General features: G+C 34.4%; 2 protein-coding genes across 3 annotated transcripts; one reads left to right on the plus strand and one right to left on the minus strand.

Annotated features, from left to right (window-relative positions):
* The first annotated feature begins 98 nt into the window (after positions 1 to 98).
* LOC149411859 (phytanoyl-CoA dioxygenase, peroxisomal-like) lies at positions 99 to 25393 on the plus strand. Of its 2 annotated transcripts, none has more exons than XM_089646510.1 (8): positions 99 to 497; positions 6311 to 6433; positions 6957 to 7068; positions 7247 to 7402; positions 20353 to 20502; positions 23092 to 23232; positions 24174 to 24278; positions 25198 to 25393. In XM_089646510.1, the coding sequence occupies exons 3-8, from the start codon at positions 7030 to 7032 to the stop codon at positions 25240 to 25242; spliced, it is 636 nt and encodes a 211-aa protein (XP_089502636.1). In that variant the 5' UTR covers positions 99 to 497; positions 6311 to 6433; positions 6957 to 7029; the 3' UTR covers positions 25243 to 25393. The 2 variants fall into 2 exon arrangements, with proteins under 2 accessions (XP_089502636.1, XP_089502635.1); XM_089646509.1 differs by lacking the exon at positions 99 to 497 and adding an exon at positions 514 to 685.
* On the minus strand, positions 7419 to 10905 carry LOC149411860 (uncharacterized). Its single transcript, XM_089646511.1, has 2 exons — positions 9942 to 10905; positions 7419 to 8779 (listed from the first exon to the last, which is right to left on the minus strand). The coding sequence occupies exons 1-2, from the start codon at positions 10269 to 10271 to the stop codon at positions 8273 to 8275; spliced, it is 837 nt and encodes a 278-aa protein (XP_089502637.1). The 5' UTR covers positions 10272 to 10905; the 3' UTR covers positions 7419 to 8272.
* Positions 25394 to 26186: the final 793 nt, after the last annotated feature.

A 26186-nucleotide genomic window follows, 5' to 3' on the forward strand; every position in this document is an offset into this window, starting at 1 on the left:
AAACATTTGAAATTTTGAAAGCTCTCGATCTCCTGATGTTATTCCTATATTAAAATCATAGACAATACCTGTAATGTTGCTGATATCTAGGCTTCCGACCTAGGTATGTACGGATTATGTTAGTCGCGCTAAACTCGACATTCCAACCAAGCCGAACTTAAAATCAACTGATAGGTATACCGGGCCTCAGAGCTCGAAACACTAGATGTTAATCGTTGCATAATTTCAATGCAAACACATATTAACATGTAATCTGTCAATGTAAATTTTAAGTCCATAATCTCAGTTTGACTTACGGAAGTGCGGTAAACAGTTGCGGGTTTGCCAAATGTAACAAGATAAAAAGGGAAATATTAAAAATTATTATTTTTCATTCTCTCGCTAGTCAAGTACCCATCTATACAAATTTGACGATAATTCTTATATATAGATTCATAAAAAGATTCCTTTCTCAGAATGCCTTCGATTTCATGACATGTTAAATTGATAAGAGGAAGGTAAGCAGCTCTCTAATCTTTTGGCTGAGATATCACCTGATAATAGATATTAGTTACCGGTAGATAGTGAATTGGTTTGTGCTAGGTTGTGCGACAGGGAACTGTCACAATAAATATATTAAAATGAGTGTCTTTCGTATGGAAGAGCTTCGAAAACACTTAGATGGCATTAAAATATCCAAAAACCCGTGAGTAATATAGGACTTTTTACTTTTAACCTTATATTGACTTAACTAATAGTTTCCAAAACATCCAAATGGCACGAAAGTTTTCTAAAGCCTGTAAGTTATATTGAACGGTTCCATGATAACTCAACACAGTGACAATTCAACACACCTTTAAAAAGTGATATAAAGTCATTAGAAACAATGAAAAAACCTAGATTTAAACCTAACCTAACTTACAGGGTTTTCCAATAAGAGGTGTTATTTTGATATTCAATCGTAAAAGATCAATGGTTTCGTTGCTTGTGTGGTACGTAGCGCCGTCTTGTTGAAAGTAAACGCTGTCCAGATCAATACCATTCAATTCCGGCCATGAAAAATCATTAATCATCTCTCGATAGCGCAATCCATTCACAGTAACTGTTGCTCCAGCCTCATTTTCGTAAAAGTAAGGTCCAATGACTCCGCCGGACCATAAACCGAACCAAAAAGTCACACGTTGAGGAGAAGGAGGCTTTTCAACAATAACTCTTGGGTTTTCCGAGCCCCAGATGCGACAATTTTGCTTGTTGACGAAGCCACCGAGGTGGAAATGGGCCTCATCACTCAAGATGATTTGCATTTGATTCACTCAAGTGAATTTTAATAATTTCAATGCATTGTTGAAGCGTGTATCGTTCCATTTTTGTTAATGGCGTAGTTTCTACTTGTCAAATGTAAAAAAATGACAGATTCAAAATCTACCGAAATAGCGGGCTATTCAATTTTTTATTTTTTTTATAGTGAATACCTCACAAGAGTCCCAACTGCTCCCGTCTGGAGCCAGTGAGACTATGGCATCCCCAATTGGGGGATGTTGTGAGGCTGAAGGTAAGTGGGGAAGGGAAAGAGGAAGGTGGGGAAGTACCTGGCTATTCAGATCTAGTCACTAAACATGGCTAAAGCCATTTGGAGCAACGTTTCAATTCTGAATGGTGGTCTTACATGGTGCTCTTAAAATAACACCTCTTATTGGAAAACCTAATACTTAACCCAGTTAATAAAGTTTTTGTTTCATCACTTTCCATGACTTTATATAACTTTTTACAAATGTGATGAATTATCATTTAGATGATTTATCCGGTCACCATATTGAACTTCTTGCTTTTAACCTTGTATTGACTTGACTAATCGCTTTCAAAACACCTAAATCACATGAAAATTGTCCAAAGACCCGGAGTATTTTGAACTTATTGCTTTCAACATATATTGACATGCCAAATCTCTTCGAAAACAGCCAAACGGCGCAAAAATTGTCTAAAGCCTATAAGTAATATTGAACTTATCGCTTTTAACCTTGTATTGACTTGACTAATCGCTTCCAAAACACCTAAAAGGCATGAAAAGTAATAAAAGCCTATAAGCTGTAAGTAATATTGAACTTATTGCTTTTAACATATATTGACATGCTAGATCTCTTAGAAACACCCAAATGGCACGAGAATTGTTTAAAGCCTGTAAGTAATACTGAACTTATTGCTTTTAACCTTGTATTAACTTGACTAATCGCTTTCAAAGACATAAACGGCTTGAAAATGCATTTAGATGTTTGATTGTTAACAAAATAGTTTATAATTGTACTTACTACAGGAAATTTTGCGAGCATGTATTTAAAGTTCAATAGAACTGAAAACAATGTTTAAAAATATAGTAGGATTAAAAACATTACGCATTACAATGTTAATTAAAAAAAATAACAGAACATACCTACGAAAACCGCAAATATCGCGTCTTCGTTTTCACTTATATACATGGTGTCCGGAAACTCGTAGTACAAGCGGGAAACTGGTGAATCTACATCACATTTGGAGTCGATTTTGTAGTATATATTTTTTTTATTTGAGCTTTCGTTTTCGAGTAAATCGAGTCAGAAGTTGATTTTTTTTTTGATCAAATTCTTATAAATTATTACTGAAGATCAAAGTACCCAACTAATTAAAACTATTTAAAAGTAAAACAAATAATGACGAAAAAATTTGAACCCTGAAATAGCCGAAAAATATTTTTTTGTTGTTTTTTTTTTTTTTATAAAAATGCTCAAATCAAAAAACTTTATGTTTATTTAGGTTCCCCGTGTGGTATACATTCTCCAGTTTCCGGCTTGCACTACGAGTTTCCGGACACCATGTATATATATATTTTTTTTAATGGTAATTTGTCCGACTAAAGCTATCATAGGATATTAAAAATTATATCTATTTCTTTGTTGCGAATCACTCGAACTGAATTAATAATACACATATCACGATAATATCTAACTCTCATGGTACGGCGCCGAAAAAGAACATTTTTGGCAGGTTCTAATTGAACTAAACTTTAAGGCGATGCACTACGTCGTGTAATATTTTAAATTGAGCAGATATCAATAACAACCCTTACGTAGATGGCGATAAGGTTTAAATTCCCGTATAACACCATCCGCCTTTTTTGATTTATGCAAGAAAAAAACATGGCCAAAAAGTGCCTTTTATCTTATTTTGTGGATGTTCAGGCATAAATATTTAATTTTTTTTCGATTATTTTATAAATAACTTAATTTGCCCCATTATACAATAAAATCATAACCAAAAATGGGTTCGTAAGTAGGAGATTTTGAACTTTAAAGCAGTTTTCATAGGCCTTTACATGATTTTTTTCTGGCTTATAAAAAATCTTATCTAAAAATACTCGATTATTTCAAAGGTCAAGATGTATTCTACTCGCAGTATTTAATTAAACCATCTGAAAAATTTCTAGGCGACTAAATTTTCAAACCAAAAACACATGATTTTGCATTACTACGTATGGCATCGCCTTAAGATCTTACTTTTCATTTTAGGACTTTGAGATAAGCAGATAATTCAATAACGAATACATTGATACACAATACATTACAGAACTTGTGTAAAATAAACATTCACGGGTATTTTTATTGAAAAAATATTAAAACTGAATAAGCTTGTTTTTATTAGAGCATTGTACAGAGATGGGAGACATCCTGTATAAAACTGTTATCTCAATGAATATCGCAGTTACGAAAATGCGGGGGCTTTTGAAATATTTCCCAACTTTTAATATATTTCTTGAAATTGGCACATTAAACTCGGGAGTTTTGGAAATTGGGAAAAATATGGCCAAATAAGCTCCAGTATTTAACATAATATATTGACACCCAAATGGTACGGAAATTGTCCTAAGACTGTAATTAATATTAAATTTATTGTTTTAAAATAAAATGATGTGCCAGATCTCTTCAAAAAAAAAAGCGTCATGAAAATTGTCCAAAACCCGTAAGTTTTCATCAATTTGATTGCTTTTAATATTACATTGACTTGTCTTCAATGACCAATCACACCGAAAAAAGTCCGATGAACAAAGTTTTTAACATCATTGATTTGTTACGCTGATATCCACATTTTATTTAATTTCAATTACCATAATTATAATTTCGATATTATTTTGAATAGAGGGTTTTTGTTACAACTTTGGGGAGGGTTTTTTTGTAACGTGTAGACGATGTTTAATACTAGTCAATCCTTTTGTGAGTTTTTATGGTCGTTTTATCCTATAAATCACTAAGCCAAGATTTGATAGACATAATCCAGTAATTTGTCTGTTAACTAAACAATCTTCGAAAATTTTCACCGAATACGCGTGTGTTTTATATACATATTTTATATAGATGTCAGATGGCAGGTTTTTGAAAAACAGGGCCATAAATAATAATAATAAATGTAGAACGATCCATATAGAGAAAGGCAAAATTGTAGATGGGGACGAGAGTATATTTAGAAATTTCCAAATTACTAGTATGAAAAGGGATGAGGTTTATAAGTATTTAGGATACCCACAATCAAATAGATTAGACCATAGTAGTATTAAAAATGATATTAGGATTAAATTTCAAACTAGGATAAGGAAAATTTTAAAATGCAATCTATCTGCTAAAAATTTAGTAAAAGCAATAAATACTTGGGCAATACCTCTATTAACGTACTCATTTGGCATAATTAAATGGTCTAATACAGATTTAGATAACTTAGAAAGATTAATTAGAACTACGCTAACAAAGTTTAATTGCCATCATCCAAATTCAGCTATAGAACGAGTTAATTTACCTAGAAATTTAGGAGGTAGAGGTATAGTCAAAATAACTTCTTTGAAACATAATCAGGTGGAAATGCTAAGAACTTTTTTCCATAGGAAAGCTCATAGCTCAGAAATGCACAAAATAATTTGCAAGCCAGATAGAAATATTACACCTTTAAATTTATACGATGAGAATGCCAACATTTTTATAAATCCCAACCAGGAATTATTAGATTCCTGGTCAAATAAAATTTTACACGCAAAACACTTCAATTATCTCAACCAAACGTATGTTGACAAAATTAAGTCAAACAAATGGTTGAGTATTGGAGAGTTGAGCGCAGAAATAGAAGGATTTATGCTTGCAATTCAGGATAGAGTCATTAATACTAAAAATTATAGAAAGCATATAATCAAAGATACAAATCAAATTGATGATTTGTGTAGAAAATGTTTGGCTTTTCCGGAAACTATAGAACATATTATATCGGGATGTTCTATATTAGCACCGTCCGAGTATACATTTAGGCACAATCAAGTTTTAAAAATAATTCACCAAAATTTGGTAATTAAACATAACTTGATTGACTGCCGTAATGTAGTACCATATTATGAATACGAACCAAATTCATTTTTAGAAAACGAATTTTATAAAATATATTATGATAAAACTATACTAACAGACCGAGCGATTAGTCATAATAGACCCGATATAGTTTTACATGACAAAATTAAAAAAATAACTTATATCATTGATGTTGCTATTCCAAATTCCTGTAATATTCAAAAATCTGTTAGTGAAAAAATAAGAAAATACACAGATTTAGGAAACGAAATAAAAAGAATTTGGCATTCTCAGACTATAAAAATATTACCATTCGTTATTTCGGCTACTGGCATTATACCTAGCTCTCTAATTAAAAATTTAGGCGTATTAGATCTATCAAAAAATTTATATATAAAGATGCAAAAGTCGGTCATTTTGAATACATGTAGGATAACAAAAGATTTTTTAAATATTTATGTTGAGGGATCAGTAGGATTTATAGGCCCTGTTAGAAGTTCTACCGAGCCGAACCCTCTGATATGAAAATATCTGGAGACGGTGAATTTTTTTTCCCATTTGATATCTGGTGATTTGACGTGTTGTTGTTCTTGTATTGTTTTGTATTTATTTTACTTATATAATGCACTTACATAGTGTTGATTGACTAGCTGATCATTTGTGGAAAAGTGAGTGGAAGGGTTAAGTTTTTCCTTTGGGGAAGACTTAACCCGGACAACTAAATCGGAAGTTTATATGAAATTTGGATGATTTGTATAGCGCCGTTTTTGTGCGAAATCACCTCAAGGGCGCTGTTGTACGTAAAAGTAAGACGCGCTATTGTTTTGTGTCTGCAAAGGAAGACTGAGCCATAGCAACGCGAGGCGGGGCACAGCTAGTTATATATAGACATGTGTAATGTTACAATTGCATTACATAGCATATGTGTAATGTACGTGTTACATAAAAATAAAGTTGATTATTATATATGCTTTTAGGGTATCGTACAATTTAACTAGAGACAAAGGAATCTTGCAAGAAAGGGAACGCGCTTTTTATGAAGAAAATGGATTTCTGCAGGTCAATCGTTTAATCGAAACATCAATCTTGGAAGAGTGCAGGTGACTAAAAATATATTTTACTTTTTTATGTTTCCGTGGAAGAGCTGTAAACTCCTGGGCCCCGGCCCCAAAGACCACGGGTTTTCAAATCAAAATAAAAAGATATGTAAATTTACTCGATTAAATAAACAATAGTTACTCGATTAAATAAATAAAATATCGATAAAAATTACGGAAAATCATATCTTAGTAGCTCAGTGGTTAGAATTATCCCGGTCCAGGTCCAGGGTCCGATCCCCAGTTGCGACTGCTACTTTTTATTTTTTGTTTCTTGTTTGGTTAAATAAAATTAACTTCGTCTGCACTGATATTAACAATAAAATAAAATAAAGATTAGGACCAAGATTCTACCTCGGAACATTTTCTCTATCCGGGAGTATATACCATTTTGTTTCTATATAAGTATTTTTTTGCTATTGCATTACGTAATTTATTTACGACTAGACTAGTATTGTGACGAAGAGAATAAATTGTAATACGTAACTAAGTTCATTTAAAAAAAATATATTATGTATCGTTTTAGGACTCATTTTCACGATATTTGCAACGGAAGGGAGAGTTTGGATGGGAAAAATTTAACGAAGGAAGTATCTAGAATGTTTTCTGATACAGAAAACAGAGTAGTGTACAATAAGGTTTGTAAATCCCTCGGTTGTTTGAACCAGAACTTAGAATTATTTATTTATTTGGCATGAAAAAAGAAATGAAGGCCTAACATTTGAACTATATTTTCAAAATTCAATTATAAAAAAGCGTGTTGAAACTACTGTGCAAAAATCCATTTTGTTTATTGTGCTTGTGGTCTTCTTTCAGATACAAAACATTCTTGCTGACAGAATTTTTTCCAAATACACAGAACATACAAATCTTCTGAGTTATGTGGAGAGTATCGTCGGCCCCAACATCATGGCACTGCACAGTGCGCTGATCAACAAGGCCCCAGGGACTTCTATTTATCCTCCACATCAAGTAAGTATACTAGATTCCACACATAAAAAACAGGAAACAGGTAGTTCGAGTAAATAAAGTCACCAGTAACGAAAAATATGGAATTCCACAAGGTAGCATTTTGAGTCCCATTCTATTTCTCATTTAATGTGTAAACGGACTTACTGATATAATAAATGAATCAATCAACTATGATTTAGATTCTACCTGATAACCCCAATAAATAAATTAACCAACATTAATATGATATCAATTAGTTCTGTATTTCAAAATATCACACTTACAATATGGAAGAAGAAGCTTCCGTGACCCTTTTTTATATGTGCGCATAATATACCTATGAATATTAAGTTATGTTTTTGCCTAGGTACATATTATAATATTATATCACAAAATTTCAACTAAAGGAGGAGGCGCAACAGGGCGTAACTCCCAAAAGCCAAATAAATTTTACATAAAAACAGTGTTCTGAGCCACTTTATGAATCTGGATCGTTGCACCAATTCTCCCGGTGGGGGATCTGTATTAGACAGGTACTATTATGTCCAATGTTGTTCTAACAAAGGGCATATTTCAACACATTGTAACTCTCAAGTGCATTAATGTAGCACACTTTAATAAATAAAACTCAAAATGTGTCATAAATCATTGTTCGGTGACGTCTTCAATTGTGTCGAAAAGAAGTAAAGGATAATGGGAAGCAATTCCAGCAAAACTACGCAATATAACTTTGAGGATATTAGGTTCTCTATTGATCACAGTTGCAAGCGTCTCCAATTAATAATATTCAATGTTTCATATTCAATCATCAAGAATAATGGTCGTACTTGAAGTGTCTGAATACGTTATCGAAGTCGTGAATGAGGATGTAAATAGATCAATGTTTAAACATTACAAAGCATGGGAAATCTCTGGAAAGATGACTGGGGGCGACGAATCTTGGCTCGAAATTTGTATGGCTAGAAGATCTGAATTAAAAGAAGAGGGACGATTCGAGGTATGCGTTGGTGAATTGGATTGTGGACGATTAAGGTGTCGCGATCTATTGATGAACATCCCGTCTATCTCATACATGAACAATTCTCTTTCATGCTCTGGTAACTTCCTCAATTTTTTTGCAAGAATTCTGGCAAATAGATCGCATTCGTCTTCTTCATTGCTTCTCTTATTGATAGCACTTCTGAGGGTACTAAATGCCTCCTTCATTTGTATCCCAGCTTCTTGGAGTTCAGGAGGATTTTCTCTTCGGCGAAATGCTTTCCGAGCAGTTGTTCTTCTGGTGCGGGTTGCTGGTGTGAATAGTGGATCTGCAGCTATTTCTTCTTCTTCGTTAGAGCTAGTTTCCTGCTGTACGTCATGGTTTGTTTCCTGTTTCACCTCGGGGTTTGCAGGTTCAACCTAAAATAACAACACAGCGTTCATTAGTCACACTTTTTATCACTTTAGAAGCCGTCATCTGCAAAGTGTAGTTAGTAATTGTGATGTGTGGAAGAGGGACAGTTGATAGGTCGGCACTTGCATTATTTCAGATTTGTCAAATTTTAAAACTGGCTAATTAGTTATATCAGTTGGCAGCGTCGTTACACACAGAGCCAATAAAAACCATTTAGGTTTTGGCCATTTTAGATATTTTTAAATCAACCATTTTAAATGAAAATGAGACATTTTTGGTGGAATCAGAATAAAAAAATTAAACGAGAAATAATCCACACATTTTTAGAGCAGTTAACTACATTTTAGATCATTAAATGATCTACATTTTAGTAACATTATCTGTCAGATTAGATATTTATTTAAAAAAAATTTAAATAGATTCACCATTTTTGAAGTAAACTTTTAAATATAAATCTTGTTGTTCTCTCTTAAATGATTATTTATGAACTGCTGTAAATGACATTGAAAACATCGATGGTCAATGCAGGATGCAGAGTTGATTGACGCATTCTGATAGGCAGAAGTCCTCGCTTTCGGAGCATCAAAAAGTGCATTGTAATCCACACAAGTATAAACGCTAGGCATATATAAGTTGAGCTCTTTCAACATAAATATGATATATAATCATATCCATCTTATTAATTATATTCTTATACACCGGTTAAACGTATAAGAATTGTTTATTCGCTAGTTAATGTTGGCATGGTAAAGTCGGCTTTAGTTTTAACTATACTGACGCCTTGAAGTTAACTTTTCAATGTTCCGACATTACGCGTCGCGTTATATTTAAACCGTGTTTATAAGTAAGGGGCATACGTGTGACCATAATATAGAAGAAGATATAACGAGTTTTATAGTTTTGTAGAGTGTCATTTGGTGGCATGTATGACACAACGCGACTCAACCATTGATGTGTTATATTTAGATGAGACAAAAAATAGGTTCCGCTTGTTTACCTCCAATTGACCTTCAACTCTTCCAACGCTCTAACTAAAACAGTCTACGCGCACCGCTTATCGCGTTCTAACAGATGTACATGTACAGTACGCAGTAGCGCCTCTAATTGTAGCTCTATGGATTTAACATTGGCGTAAACGCGACTACCTTATTATTTAATTTAACTTACGGAATTTGGTGCAAGGATATTTCTGTCACCAAGGAACTCCAACATAGTTTCATAGGCAAACCAGACTGGCTTGTAAACGTCGTCACCGTTTTTAAAGGATGCCCTCTTCATTTTCTTCTTGCGCAGGTAACTTCTGAAGGTAGCCATCACCGAGTCCTTCTTCTTCTTCAATTCTTCCACCGGTATTACCAGACACGCGCTTAACCTAACCCAGGCGTCATATACTTTTTTTTTATCCTTGCGGAAAACATGATTTTGATCCCATAAAATGGGCTCGCTTCGATAATACCTCAAGAAGTTCAGTGTGAATTCGTTAGTCCACTCACTCATGATGATATTGTCATCAATTTTGATTTCGTGACTTTCGTTTTACCGATGACGCGATACGCACTTTTGATATCAGTAGTGGTCAACTCGCTAATTAGTAGGTACAACAATATTGTTACCAATGTTGAATTTGTTTCAAACTTTAGACATGCGTATTTACCAGTGACGCGATATGCACTTATACTAACATTTATTCTCTAGCTGAAGACGGACATGAATGTGTATTATTTATTCCCTTAAGTCTTCAGATTCTGTAATTAAGTACAACAATATTTATATAATCATTAAATTCGTGACGCGGTACGCACTTCAAATTTAGTTTCTAGCAGCAGATAGATTTTTAAGAGAGCCGTTCTCTGTGAACATTACACTCGTTAATTACAAGGATACTGCTATCAATGTTGTGTTTTTAACGCGATACGCACTTTTTCGTGACGCGATATGCACTTTTGTTATTAGCTGCAGACGGGTATAATATAATTATGAAAGCGTATTTACTGTGTGAAATAGTCCCGCTCGTTAATAAATCACAAGTACGTTGAATTCGTGACGCGATACGCACTTATACTTTCATTTTTAGTTGCAGACTTTTTAGTCCAGTCAAGTTAAACATGAAAAGGGGGTTGTGCTTGCAAAAGGTCCAGTCATTCTGAATTTTTTATATGTTGTTAGGACCTAAACCAGTATTAAAAAAAAAATTTTGCAACTTCGAAAGTGCTGTGCGAGCGGCGGTGGACCTAAAAAACCAGGAAATTTTCGGATTTTTTTCAGTTTTTGCTCAATATCTCAGTAAAGGAAGGGTCTGACCGGTGTAGTTGTCAAACATACTTTTAAAGAAGACTAAATTTGCTATAATTTGAGACCAAATTAAGCTATATAAAGCCATTGGTTTTCAAGATACAGTTCTTCAAAAATAGGCAATTTTTTCCAAAAAGTGAAATTTTTTCGAAGTGGTCACTTATTTTGTAAAATAATTTCTAAAATACGCATCTCACGTCAAATATTGTATGAAATAAAGTTGTTGTAAATTTAATTAGCTTTCATTTGAAATTAGATTTATATCTGTAGACTTAACGATTCTCTCAAAAATGACAGATAACCAAAAACAGTCATAAGTGGATTTTGGGTGAATTGCAAATAAACTGTTCTCACGTCTTTTTATGGTTTTATTTATCAAACGGTTAACAGATTTTTGATGAAAAAAAGAAAAGATATTACATCTATCGGGAATTACGTCATCTTCAAACATTGTTTTATATACCTACATACCAAAATGCTTGTACAAACATCATGGTACATACTATAAGGACAAATTACATGTACACAAAAAATGAAACTAATATAAATCATGTAGGTATTGTGTCTTGGTTGCCAAATCATGTCTTTCTTTTTATCTTAGCTGGGAGACGCGCCCAGTCTGTAGTCTGGTCATCTTCATCGTCCGAGCATTTCAGCTCCACATCCGGGACGCTAATGCAAAATTTGCCACCGTATGACTGACAGAGGACTGAGCAGTGGAGCCCAGCCTTTCTACACGAGCAGCTCCCAGAGCATCCTTTATTGCATTTACACGAAATTTTTCGCAAAAGGGCAGGAGGTGCGGGATCCATCGTGGTGGGGATGGGGGTGAGTCCTTGAGAAGACAGCTTCCACCCCCATTCAGTGGGATTCAAGTTGACTCCCCGCCACTTCTGCACTTGGAGGTAGCACCTTGCTGCATGGTGGCCTGCAGCATTTTCCGTCAGTGGCAAACGGGCGAGGTTTATGTTTGTTGAAGTGACAAACGTCTTATACCTCAGGAAATCCAAAGTATCCCTCGCGATGTCACCCCCATATAGAGCCACGAAGCACTTGATGCCTGCTTCACTCACGGCTTGTGGGGTAGAGTCTGGCCGAAGGAAGACCTCCACTTGCTCAGCAAGTGGTTCACTCTTGCTCAGAAGTGTGCTGATTTTGGTCTTTCCTTGGCCAAACGGTGCTGAGGTGGTATCGCACCCGGCAAATGCGTGGATAAATAGTACCGTTCCTGGTAATTGTCGGGAGTCCTGGTTATTGTAGGAGGTCGTAGAGTAGTGAGAGCAACCGGCTTCACCCTTCGTGCTCTTCTGAAGATAGACGTTTGTCTCTTCAGCGCCTAAACCATTGAGAAGAACGAGCAGACATCTTCTCCCACTATGACGACCCGATCGGCATCTGCTCTTTTTGATAAGGCCATCATGACGATCTCTCGATCAGCATCTTCTTCGGCAACAGCCACTTCTACTCCCTCCTTCTGAAAGGCGTCACAGAGAAGAGTTTATAGGGCGTCTCTTATTGTTTTCATTGCCCAAAACATGCTCTTGAGCAATTTGAATTACTGTGGATTCATCGAAAGTCAATTCGTAGCTGGAATGAGCTGCGTATCGCCGGAGTCGTTCCGCTGTTTTGGTGTTTTTTTTGTAGCATCTTCGGGGTAGCCGTCAAAAACGATGGAGACGTTCTTCCCAAAGTGGTTTCGGACGTAGGTGGTATAACGCGCCAAAAGTGCTCGAACCGTGCTTTTCCGCTGCCACACGACCTTGTGCAAGAGGTAGCCAACATCCAAAATGACGTGAGTGCTGGCATCTATCGGCGTGTGGCTGGAAAGAGGAGTGAAGGCAGAGTACAGAGTAGATTTTGTGCCCTTGCGCATCCCTTGTTTATTGAACAGAGACATCGGGAACGGGGCCAACTCATACTTGAAGTCATCCTGTAAATCCTGTTCAGATTTCTTTGCAATACACACTCGCTGAAAAATTGTGAGCGGATCCACAGCCACTCTTCTGTTTTTGTCCGGCAGTTTAACAATTGAGGTGATCGATGTCAGCGTGGTAACTTTATTTTTCCGTTTTATTACTACCTTGTCGTACATTTTCCCCACAATTTTCATTACTCCTTCCGTTCCAACTCTCTGGGCTGTGTGGCAATTAATTTCAGGACCTGCCAGTAAACCACTACTGATAGAAATTAAACTGTCAGTTTTGGTAAATGGAGGGTGGAGAGCAAACCAGTTTTTTAGTTTTTCCACATCACTATTATCTCGGATGATTCGAGAAGGTCTCATGTCTACATGCTGCTCTCTAGTATGACATGATAAGCTGCAAAAACTTTCCAGTTCTTCACAAATGTTCAACATAAACACCATTCCTGTTGTCCACCTTGCCAGAACACTTTCGGAGATTCCTCTTCCTTGGGTCAACCCACCGTAGGTTTTCATGGATCGCATCAGCTTCTGCTCAATTGTTAGGTCTGACCACAACCCAGACCAAAACTTGTCAGACCGGCAAATGGTGAAGGATCCTTTTGTGAACATGTCGTATTCACTTTTATCCATCCGATCTTGTAGAGCCATCATATCCTGAATGTAGAGGTGCGCGCTCTTAGCATACAAAAAATGTCCAGCTGCGTGGAAAAAAGGGAGCATCTTGTGGACAGTGTACAAATGAAGGTTCCAATCACCAGAACGCTCTGCCTGGATGAATAGTTTTATCAAAGTGGTCATACGAAAGTATTGGACCCACAACTGTGATGTTGGACCATTCGCTTTAATTTTCTCCAAGGCACTTTTAAATTTTGCCTTTAGTATTTGGTAGGTATCAATTTCTTCTGCTGATATAGTGAGAGACCTTTCAGTGTCTCGCAGCAATTTTTCAGTCTCGTCTCGCTCCTCAGGAGTTATGTCAACCTCATAAAAAAACAATGCTAGCCAGTGTGAGGTTTGCCAAAATGTGGGCTCGAACAGCTCGTGAATATGCGTGCCCATTCATATGGGTACCCATGGGTATAGGTACTAATGGGTACTTGAAATTTGAAATAGTCGTAATTATATTATAACCCTAGGATAAACCCACGATGATTAATGGATTTACTTCACAGCACAATAAAACCATAAAATGACGCGAGAACAGTTTATTTGCATTTCACCCAAAACCCACTTATGACTGTTTTTGGTTATCTGCCATTTTTGAGAGAACCGTTTAGTCTACAGATATAAATTTAGTCTCAAATAAAAGTTTATTAAATTTACAACAACTTTATTTCATACAATATTTGACGTGAGATGCGTATTTTATAAATTATTTTACAAAATAAGTGACCATTTCGAAAAAATTTCACTTTTTGGAAAAAATTGCCTATTTTTGAAGAACTGTATCTTTAAAACCAATGGCTTTATATAGCTTGCTTTGGTCTAAAATTATAGCAAATTTAGTTTACTTTAAAAGTATGTATACCGACTACACCAGTCAAACCCTTCCTTTACTGAGATATTGAGCAAAAACTGAAAAAAATCCGAAAATTTCCTGGTTTTTTAGGTCCACCGCCGCTCGCACAGCACTTTCGAAGTTGCAAAAATTTTTTTTTAATACTGGTTTAGGTCCTAACAACATATAAAAAATTCAGAATGACTGGACCTTTTGCAAGCACGGATGTACATCTTGACTGGACTATTTGTATGAGAGCGCATTAACTCGTGACGCGATGTGCACCAATACTTTCAAGCGGCAATATGGCGTATTGTGTTCGCGCGATGGCCGCTCGCTCGGGTGTCTCGTACATAGACTCGGGCACAAAATAACAAGCTAAAAACTGGCGTAGAGCACTGTACCGAGCTCCGTCGAAGCGACACGAGGAATGGAGGAATGCGAGTCACGGGGAGGCGAGGGAAGCTCCTCGGTCACACTCTCCCGCTCGGCCCCCCTCGGCTGCGCTCGGGTGTACTCGGACGGCCTCGGTCCGTCTCGGCGAGTTGCAGAGCAGATGTTCACTAACTAGTAAATAGGCTCGCTGCTTCGGCTCGCAATGTTGAACATGAATTCCTTAGTTTTTATTCGAAATGCGTATTTGTTTTGTTTAAATATTTGACAGATGATACTTACCGGCAACCATTACATGAATTTTTTCGAGCTCTCCATCCGAAACGATCCATTTTTAAGAAGAAAATCATTGATTTTTTAATTATAAATCAATTTTTGTTGATTTCTAATATGGCATGTTTTAAAAGTTAAAATATTACATACTTAATAATAGCCCAAAAATAGTAATACATGTCATTAACAAGCGACCGACAAGATACCCCTCCACTCGATTCCTCATAGAGTATAAGGTCTTAAACGTACGACAACTCCACCTAAAATTTTCGCTAATACATTTCCTGTTCAAATATAAAAATAAAACTCTCTTACAACACAACTACATCAGAACAATAACCAACGGTCACTACAAAGTACCTTCGCTACATACCACGTCAGCTCAAAGACAATTTTTCTTCCTAGCTCCTAAAATCTTTAACCTTATACCTGAAAACCTAAAAACCGTGAGTCAACCCCATTCCTTTAAAAAACAAATTACGAAATGGATCCTTACACACGGAATACATTACAACTACAAGACCCATTCATTCTACACTCTACATAGACTAAATACAACACACTCTTATCAATTTAATCACCTTTCATACAAAACATAATATATCCTTGTTCCTTAACTTAGCGGTAGTGTGTACATAATTAATTAGTGTGATCTATTTACTAATAATTTCTCAAATTTTTCATCTTCTTATAATTCTCTAACTTCTCCATCCTCTTCTTGCAACCCAAGCTAGATTTACATCATTTTTCTTATTTCTCTATTTTATATTATAGTAATGTATAGATTCTATGTCCGCAATCTGTAAAATTCACCCGCCATAACACAAGGTCAACCCTAGCATGGAGGGTGAAATATCACAAAAAACCACATGTACTCTCTAAATCATGTATCAAAATAATAAAAATAAATAAATTAAACCATGAATTTACTACCTAAAATAACCACAAATGCCCACAAACAATAGGCGTGGAACCTTCCATTTCCTCCGGGCATTTACAAGTCCGAATCTCACAGATTATAAGTTATACTAGCAGTTAAAAACCCGCTCCGCGGGTTTTTGCTGCTAGGCCCTGCGGGCGGCACTTCTTGCACGGCACTGATATTAACTGTTATGGTACCTAATATAATTTGCTCATAGGAGACTTGCAGTGCTTAAATATGTGTTACAACCGTCAATGTCTAAAAGTTGAATCAATATCGTTATAGTTTGTCACAACAATTAAAGATAGTTATAACAAAGTTGACTGAAATAATAGATTATTACATATTAATTAATTGTACCCGTGTTTATGGATAAAAGGAGGGTAATTGTGCGATGAGATTAACAGTCGGTTTAATTAAAAGGTGTAAATTTTACTCCAACTGGTGGTAAATCTTTACCTAAAACTGTTACTGTATCTAATAAAGTTTAAAGTTAGAATATATATACACCTTCATCAGGAGAGTAAAAATCTATATATAAAGGTAGATTATTACAATATAGCGCCCCTGAGGTGATATCTCACAAAAGCGGCGCTATGCAAATTGTCCAATTAATAAATAAATATAATGTTTACATTTTATTATGTACGTATGCATTGATATACAATGGAAATAGATAAAATAATATTATCCTATTAAACTTTATTTTATTAAAAAACAAATAACTTTTTTAACATCACTTTATTATAAACAACCAATACATGTTTCATGAACGAAGTATACACCGAAGTCAAAAATTAAATATAGATTTCAATTGGAAAAAAGAAGTGGAAGGAGGGGGGAGGGGTAAGAGTAGGCTGGGTTTAAAAGAATTCGGAATTACCACAGACATAGGAATTAATAGACGAGAAGATAAAGGCGAGGGGTAAAATCAACTGTTGAAGAACGAAGGGAGTGAAGATGACTGTGATTCGTCAATAAATCAATCTGACAGTAAATAGGCATCTCGCATTATAATATCACCATTTACTTCTTAAAAGTAAAATCTGCTTTGAATGAATAGACATTTTTACATGGGAGCGCAAATTACTCGCCACGTTATGAACAAATTTGCGAAGTCCAAATTCGGCAAAGTAAGGCAGCTTCTATATTCAGAGTCGTAGTTAGTTTCAGAGTATTTAGTTAAGACACTTTTATAAATGTTCATAATTTACTTCCCAGCAACCAACCAGCTTTGTGTTTCGCGTCCAGACGTTTCTCGATGTGATAGTAACAACTGATTCATATTATACGATGTGAATATGCTTAAAATAAAATAAAATAATGCTTATATATGGAATGTAATACGACAATTGGGTTTATTCTCTTTTTTCGCATCTATTTTTACCAGTTTTCATAGTACAAGTAAACATTTTGCCGTGTTATTTCGTAAAATGAACCGATGATGCCTCGACCATAGTTCGCACAAGAATGATGACGTCACGTTTTCAAATATCACTTGAGGCCGTACGCGAGCCCAGCCGGCTCAATGGAACCGGTATGGGGAGTGGGGATAATACGCTTTTAATCACTTAGGGCAGGTCTACTAATATTCATATGTCTATGGGAATTACAATATGAAAGACCAGTTAAGTGGGAAAATATTTAAAAGAGAGTTTATAAAAAAAATCTCTTGTTAATTATATCTACTTTTATAAACATGTTCTCTTATTTCTAAAATTTCGAAATTATTTATTTGTGATGCTTTATATCCTGTGTGAAGTATTTTAAGACCTGAAAAAAAATGCATAAAACCATAAAACAATATATTCATAAGACAAATAACATTTAATAACGGTTATTCTAATAAATTGAAAGTTGAAATACTAAATAAAAAAAATAAACATATTCTCTTCAAACGGTATTTTTACCCTATTTCTTAAGATATAAATAAACAATCAGGATTAAACCATCGCAAATAAATAATTTTTAAATTTTAGAAATTATGAAACATGTCAATAGAAAATCAGATATAATTAATAAGCAAAAAAAATTATAAATAATAATGAAAAATGCCATTGCAAAGTTTAAATAAACTTCCAGAAGAAATCTTCTTATGAAACGCTTAATGGTCAAGTAATTTTGCATATTTAAATATTCGCGCCAGTTATTTGGTTAGTTTTTACACCGCCAGAGGTGCGCTCTGTGTCGGCCAGCTATTGCCGGCCATATTGAATGAACGCGTGCTTTTTTCGTCAAACGTCAAACGTAATCACGTAATTGTGGATAATTTTCACTGTAATTTAATTAATCCAATGGATTATAAACTTTCTAAAACATATTTTCTTCGATATTATCCAAAAATTATATGAGGAGAAACGATATTTTTGAAGAATTATCGTATTACATGTGGCGATTCTTTTTCAGTATGAAATCGTGTCTTAATTTTTAATGTCTTATTTTTTTTGTATCCAGTCTGCCTGCAAACCGAAATGAACCTTACGGTTGCTTAAAATTGAGGGGCAGATTGGTATTTTTTGCCTGCAGACCCCCAATGCAGAATTTATCCGAATCACATAATATGAATTTGATCAATCAGAGGGCCTACATCGTCCAGACGCTGGGACAATAATACTATCAGATATCGTATGCATGGATCTTGAAATGATTTTTTACAAAAATGGACACGGGGGGTGCAAAACTACGCTCCCATACCAATGTGCACACTCAACGCAAATTTGAATCATCGCGATAATAAACGGTTATGTAAACATAACCTTTAAGTTCAAATTAACACGTTGGAAGGCCTTCCACCAAATTCATCTTTCGTTCATACGTCCCACGCCTACTCGCCACTCTGGACAGCGCAGATCGGCGCGCGTTGCGTAGGATGCGTACGATACGTAGGATTCGTTGCGTGTGACAAGTGTGTTTCTAGCTTCTACAATTGTATTTATTAGTCCTCCTCACTAGGGTGTCATGTGCTGAGGCGGACTAAATTTATTTAGTTCTTACTTTATTTGTCTTATTTGTTGTTTTAATGTCTTTTTCAGAGTTATTTCGTTAACCTCTTTTAACCAGATTTTTAATCTTGATTTATAATCAGGGCCGGCCCTTTGCGGGCGCAATCGGAGCAGTCCGCTTCAATTGCAAAGGCGCTGATAATACATCATTTACTTTAACACATCGTACTTGAGATTATTTCTTATAAAAACGGCGCTACACGAAAACAAAATATGTATAATTGAAAATTATATTTTGAAAATCCAAATATAATTGATTACAACGATTTCCTATCTGTTACTTGGAGTTGTTGTTGTTAGTTACGTTTGTTCAGGGCGGACCCTGTTCATACTCAACTTTTTGATTCGTTTTATATCTGGGGAAAGAGAAGGGTTGCTGAGTTTTATTTATTTATTTATATTATTATTATTTTTTTACAAAGAACACAACAAAATCAAAAAGAAAACAAAATCAAAGTAAAATCAAAAAACAAAATCAAAAAGAAAATAGAAGACATAATAAAACACAACATCTTAAACAAAAACAATGTCAAAACGAAATAAAGTGGAAACTAGACGCTCCACCAAGCAAGATGGAAAAATATAATACTAGGAAAATTACAAAACTTAAGTAAGATAAAACTTAGGTAAGATAAAGAGAGCTACTTAGTTTCTATAGTTAAATTATATTATATATGATATTCTTCAATCTGAAATAAACTTGTTTATATTTGGTGAATGATGTGTTGCATATATCAACAACATCTTTATAGTCATTACCCAAATTTTGTATACGGCGAATTGAGATTCTGTGTTGGAGTTATCACAATAGAACGGTAGATAATGCCTCAATGTTGGTTTGCAAGGTATATGTAAAGAAATCAAGTATAATAGTTCATGGCTGTCAATTATTGAATTTATGATTTTTGTTGCAAAATAAATGTAAGATCTTTGAATGTCAACTTAGAATGTCATTTTGATTCGATCTAGTATGAATACGAGGTTTAGTAGAGAATTCCGTATGTTTTAATAGTATATTTTTGGCGTATATTTGTTGAACATTTGGTACATTAAAACTATTGAAAATTTCAATCGAATACGTTCTTATGGGTACTTTCAGAGTGGTCTTTAAGATTCCTTTTTGAATTGCATTCGTATTCAGATATCTTTGTCCTCACCTTAACGCCTTTGAGCATGCGATTTCATATTTAATGATTCATGGAATATCCATTGTTTCTAATATCTATGGTTATAAGATATAAGCATTGTTTTACATGTTTACCTAATGTTTTCAGGATCTCCATTATATCCACTATCGTCCGGCAAACAATATAGTAGCAAGTTGGACTGCAATAGACCCCGTCTTCAAGGACAACGGCTGCCTCTATGTGGTGCCAGGAAGTCACAAAGAAGACTTATGTCAACACAGCAAATGCGAGGGACAGGTACAAATCACACCAAATGTATCAGCCCTCATAGCGTTTTCAGAGGTTTCGATTTTAGTTGATCAACTCGTTACTTGAAAGCATATGGAGTTAGAAATCTTGTCGTTCAATACAAGTTGGTCAACTAAAATTGAAACGTCTGAACCCGGTTTAGAAATTACACTGCATTCATTCGTTGCTTTCTTAGGTAGGTACTGTATTCATATTAAACTACACAGAGCATAGCCATCCAAATTGATAGATTTGCCCTAACATCAAATCTGGATATCATTTCGACGAGCTGGAGGCAAACAACGTGACAACATTTTTAGAAACAGGCACCAGATTTCGTAAGTTGACCGCCGAAGAGCGGACATTGAAATAACCAGACACCAAAAGTAAAGTTTTATTTTATTTTTTATTCTAGATAAAAGAAAATTACACTTTTCACTTATTTAACTAGAAATAACAAATACATTACACATAAATATATTACACAACGATATTATTCACTTTCATTGTTTTGTTGGTTGAGCATAAAACTGAACATATATTTTTTTAAATGTACCTACACTTTTTTCATTTTTAATTTCGTCTGGGAGGCAATTATATATGTTGCTCCCCTCGTAACCAATGTATTGCTTGCGATAGTGAGTATGTATGGTGTTTAACCCTTAAATGCATGATTTATTAATTTTTTTGGAAAAAAAAATATTTTGTAGATATTTACATGCATATGCAAGGAAATATAAAGAATTTTTTTTTTTTTGTAATTTTTTAATGATATTTGATAAAAAAAAAAATTGTTGCAGATTTACAACACCATGTATTTAATAAAAAATAATATGAACAATTTACGTATGAAAAAAAAAAAAAAAAAATTCTCAAAACTAATAAGTCTACCGGAAAAATACGAGTTATTACATATAAGTATTGTATTATTGTATCTACTTACCTAAGAAAATCAAAATAATAACAGCAAAACCAAACTGTAATTCTAACCTCCAACCAATTTTCGAGAATCTTCACTTTGTTAAAGAAAAAGTGACATTTGACATTCGCGAAAGAAAAAAAAGGTGATGCCACTCGATAAAATATATTACCGTGAACTTAATAATTCTAAAACGGCATGCATTAAGTATACACCAAAGAGTTAAAGGTGGTTTGAACGGTATGTTGCACTTTTGCAACAGTATGCATTTAAGGGTTAAATGTATTTTATCGTGTTGCCGTGTAAAGTATGTGTGTACTTGGGACGTTTTAATGAGTTCTGTATTTGTATGTATGAGTTTATTATTTATTTTGTAAATAAGGAGACATGTATTATATTCATATAATTTTCTTAATTTTAATAGTTTTGTTTCCATGTATAATTTTTTTGTTGATGTTCTAGGTTTGAAATGAAATAGCTTTTTGATTACTTTGTTTTGTGTTACCTTTAGTTCATTTATATGTTTCACATGTATTTCCCAAGATTTCAATCAAGTAGTTTAAATGTGAGTGTACGAGGCTATAATATAGGACCTTTTTTAAAATTTTATTTGGTAACAGATATGATATCCGGCTAAATACGCTAATCAAGGGGGTGATGTTATCTTTAAAATCTTGAATATGCTGTGTAAAAGTTAGGTGTTTATCAATGCACAGCCCAAGATATTTCTCCTGTATCAGGATTTGCAGGTTGTTATATTCAATTTTTAAGGGTACATGAGGAGGAATTATTAGTTTAAGTAAGGAAACGGTTTTGCAGCGCAGTCCATTGTGGAACTTTCTGCGCAGGGTCTGATGGGTCGTTATAACGAACCGCCTGGCATAGCGACGCTAAAAATAAGTGAGGTGGGTAAATTATAACACATTTTTAAAAGTGTCTAACTATATAGTGCAACGAAATATTCGAATTTGAAAACAAGCTCGTATTTTTGATAATCAAGCAGCCAGCAATTTGTGCGCCTTTGTAAAAAGGATTAAAGGAAAAGGTAATTCATAAGCAGATTTTATCATCGAGGACTAAATAATGATATTACAATGTGAGTGAAGTTGTCTGTTCACTGGCAGATTCTTTTATTGACAAATCACAGAAAAGGAGATGGTCTCGCCGCCTCCTCGCTCCTCGCAACTTTGTTTTTTCTTATTCGAAAACTAAGAACTAAAACTAAAAATTGAGAACCTGTTTTAGGTTCTTAGGTTCATTCTTTGGGTTAAATAAGTAAATAAAAAGTAACCTTAAGACATTAAAATGCACTAATTTCCATTTCTGGTTACCGAAATAGTTGCATCTCATTTTTGTGGAACTGAGTATTAACCGTGTATCATTTTTGCATACCTGCATTTACCGATTTTGATTTGGTTCGTAACGTTGAAAGTTTATTTCTATCATAGACATATGATTAATATTCATATGTCTATGATTTCTATAAACACGGAATCGTTGACAGAAACAATCTTAAAACATTGTTGTGCAAGGTTTTTGTGTATTATGAATTAGTGTTTTTTTATTTATTTTGTGAACACCTCGCTAGGATAACCAGTATCTACCTACCAGGGTGTTCGTGTGTTATTATTATATAAAAGATTTCTTCTAAAGCTTGCACTTTGTATTAAATTTCACAGGGGAAGTCGCAGTGCTATGGCATAACCAATTATGACAGTGTTATACCAGAAACGGAAAGAGTTTACCTGTCGATGAATTCTGGAGATACGATACTATTCCATCCACTGCTAATTCATGGATCTGGACCGAACAACACTAACGTAAGTTTATCCGCTAAGGAGTTATTATACATTTTATTTTATTTATTTATTTAGTACAAGATCTACATACTGTACATTTGTAAAGACTGTGCAACTAGGAGGAGTTCCCGTTTTAGGACAGTCAAAATTTGGACAAATTAGAGTAGATATTTTGTTCAAAAAAAAGAGAGAGAAAAGAAGGAAAAAAAGTGGAGAAGTAAAAGAATAAAAATTTAAGAATAGCAATAACATCGTCTTAGCATTACGCTAAGCGTTCCGTTGCAACATCTCTTTCTGTTGGGCAGCCGCTATCGCTACAATCATAGTTTATTCTCGTAAGTGACTTATTTAAGCAGCTTACATGTCAAATATAACAACGAAAACGATATTGTAAGTCATTTACCGATCAAGCCCTAAATAAGTTATGAGTGGGTTGAGTTTGTGAGAGATCTAATCGAGTTCAATTAATCCCTTTTTAAATGTTTTTCACACACGAAGTGTGATTATTTATCAAAACTGTTTATACACCTGAAAATAAACGATTTCGCGATAAATTCAGTAGCTATGCTTATGGTGATCGATTTATTATGAACTGACTCAACTGTCAAAAGTTAAATTCAGCGGCAACCATTACATTGAAAATGTTCAAAACACGTTGACGGAAAGCCTTCTAACGGCGAAAAATCGGTTGCTGTGAGCACTTACATACATTAATCTTCCGAAAAACTTATCTGAGCTTTAATTAGGTACCATAGGTTGGACGAATGTGGAAACGCCCTTGTAAGTGACTTCTGAAAAGCTCACAAAATTTGCAAATTTAACTTACCAGTGTAAAGCTAGAATTACGTACTTTTTTCGCATATGAGAAAGAAAGAGAGAAGTTACAATGATCATAATATCAGCCGTATGCCTTTAAATCTTTACATAATTTCATTTGCATGAATGAATTGTTTAATTTTCAGAATTACCGAAAAGCCATATCATGCCACTACGCATCTAGCGATAGCAAGTACACCAAGGGACGGGTCATCGCCAACGAAGGAAGTGACCAAAGCTCGGTAATTACGGTATGTATAATATCTCTTCATAACAGTGCTACGCCCAAAGGTGGGACTGGTTCTGATCCCTCACCATTCAGCTCCTGTCCACCTTCATTCCCGTAGTGCAGTCTGACCAATCTAACTCCACCTAAGTCTGGCCACCTCTTCCTCGGCGTACCTCTGGGTTGTTTCTACTGGGGCAACTACTTGGTCATAACTTTTGGTGATACAATGTCTTACGATTGTTTCATGATTAGATTTTTGAGTTAATTCTTCATTTTAATTATGTGTGATCCAATTTTGAAAGTGATTTTCCATAGTATCTCCAAAAGTGTTGAATAATTCTTCCCATAATTTATTACTCATCCTATGGACCTACAAAAACCTGGAAGGAGCAAATCAAGAACAATTTGAAGCTACGCGATTAGAGGGAATATGTATGAAAAATGCCAAAACACATTAATTTTTTTTGATGACATATCCTATTCCTTGTCTCATCAAATACACCAAAAATGAAATCACAAAAATAGTTTATTATGCACCACTTTGAGTATAAATCAATGCAAAAGTTAGCCATTCAAGATTGCTGCCAGGCAATTTCAACTCACGTTCATTGATGTATTATAATGCAGATGAGACATGAAACGAAAAAATAGTTTCCGCTTTTTTACCTCCAACTGACCTCCAACTCTCCCAAAGCTCTAACTAAAACTAGCGAAACGTGTTTAAACTTATCGCGTTCTAATATTGGAACAAGTTTCGGCGAGATGTTAGAGCGCAGTAGCACCTTTTGTAACTCTATACCCTCCCTAGATTTGGCTTCAATGACATTCATACAAAATCACACTAATTCTCTGTCCAGGGCCTCTTAGGTTTATCTCTCATCCAATACCTACAAATTATTTAAAAAAAACTATTTTTTAATTCATTAAATCTTTTTTTTCAGCAAACGGCGAAACATATAAGGGGAGTTAGGAAGTCAGCCCTCTAAACGAAGATAACCTTAAAGTAAAAAGGATATTTCGATTTATATAATATTAAAAGAAACTATGTTTTATATTATTATAAACTCGTATTTTTTATTTTTATAAGTGTCAAAGACTTCATCATTGAAAAATCTGAGATAAAGTGCATTTACTACTGTTAAATTACCATCGAAAAATAAGTTAAAACAAGTGTGCGGTGTATTATATTTCACGGTTTGGACAAAATTGATTTTATACAAATATTAATTGTATTATTTTTGTAATATTTTTTTAAAAATAAATGTTTTTTTTAAATAGTTCGTCTTCGAATGTACTTTTTTCATTATTCAGATTGGTTAGAACGGGTTGATTAGGAGAATTTGAACAATTCATCAAATTTCAACGTTCATTTTCAAGTTCTGTGAAATTTTTTTCAAGCTCTTTTTTTATTTCAGTTCTGTCAACTAACTAGCTTATAATGATATATAATAACAGAACTTGATTATGACTTTCACAGAAGCCGAAAATGAACGTTGAAATTTGATGAATTGTTCAAATTCTCCGAAGCTACCCGTCCTGAGTGTTTATTACAAGAAATAGTTTATTTTAAAATTAATTCAATCAAATTTAATAACATTATAATTATTTTTTGCAAGTATTCTTTGGTTTTTGTTATTGTTACAGCTGTTTCGGCTTTCAAGGCCATTTTCAAACTGTGGTTATAACCACGTTTAGACGACTTATTTATATAAATCTATTTTACCCCCTCCCAATTTAAATTTTATGATGTCCAAGATGATTTATTACCGGTTAAACCTATTTACTGATAAAATAATTGTGACAGTAGATTTCATATTCTGTGGGTTATTTTGAAGTCTGTTTTCCCCACACTAATGTTATCTTAATTGTTTAATAATGATGTGGCTGCTATTAATTTATTCAAACGTGTTATACATATTGTTTAGGTTTG

The sequence above is a fragment of the Hesperophylax consimilis genome, chromosome 24 (genome assembly GCF_061612785.1).
Source record: "Hesperophylax consimilis isolate HC1 chromosome 24, BYU_Hcon_1.0, whole genome shotgun sequence".
Lineage (NCBI taxonomy): Eukaryota > Metazoa > Arthropoda > Insecta > Trichoptera > Limnephilidae > Hesperophylax > Hesperophylax consimilis.

What these genes read in the sequence shown, in the direction of transcription:
- LOC149411859 (XM_089646509.1), top strand. Translation starts at nt 621, where the DNA reads ATGAGTGTCTTTCGTATGGAAGAGCTTCGAAAACACTTAGATGGCATT. An exon ending in ACAGAGTAGTGTACAATAAG is followed by an intron (nt 7,069 to 7,246) that starts GTTTGTAAATCC and finishes GTCTTCTTTCAG; the next exon opens with ATACAAAACATTCTTGCTGA. An exon ending in ACAGCAAATGCGAGGGACAG is followed by an intron (nt 20,503 to 23,091) that starts GTACAAATCACA and finishes TAAATTTCACAG; the next exon opens with GGGAAGTCGCAGTGCTATGG.
- LOC149411860 (XM_089646511.1), bottom strand. Translation starts at nt 10,271, where the DNA reads ATGAGTGAGTGGACTAACGAATTCACACTGAACTTCTTGAGGTATTAT. An exon ending in ATATCCTTGCACCAAATTCC is followed by an intron (nt 8,780 to 9,941) that starts GTAAGTTAAATT and finishes TTGTTATTTTAG; the next exon opens with GTTGAACCTGCAAACCCCGA.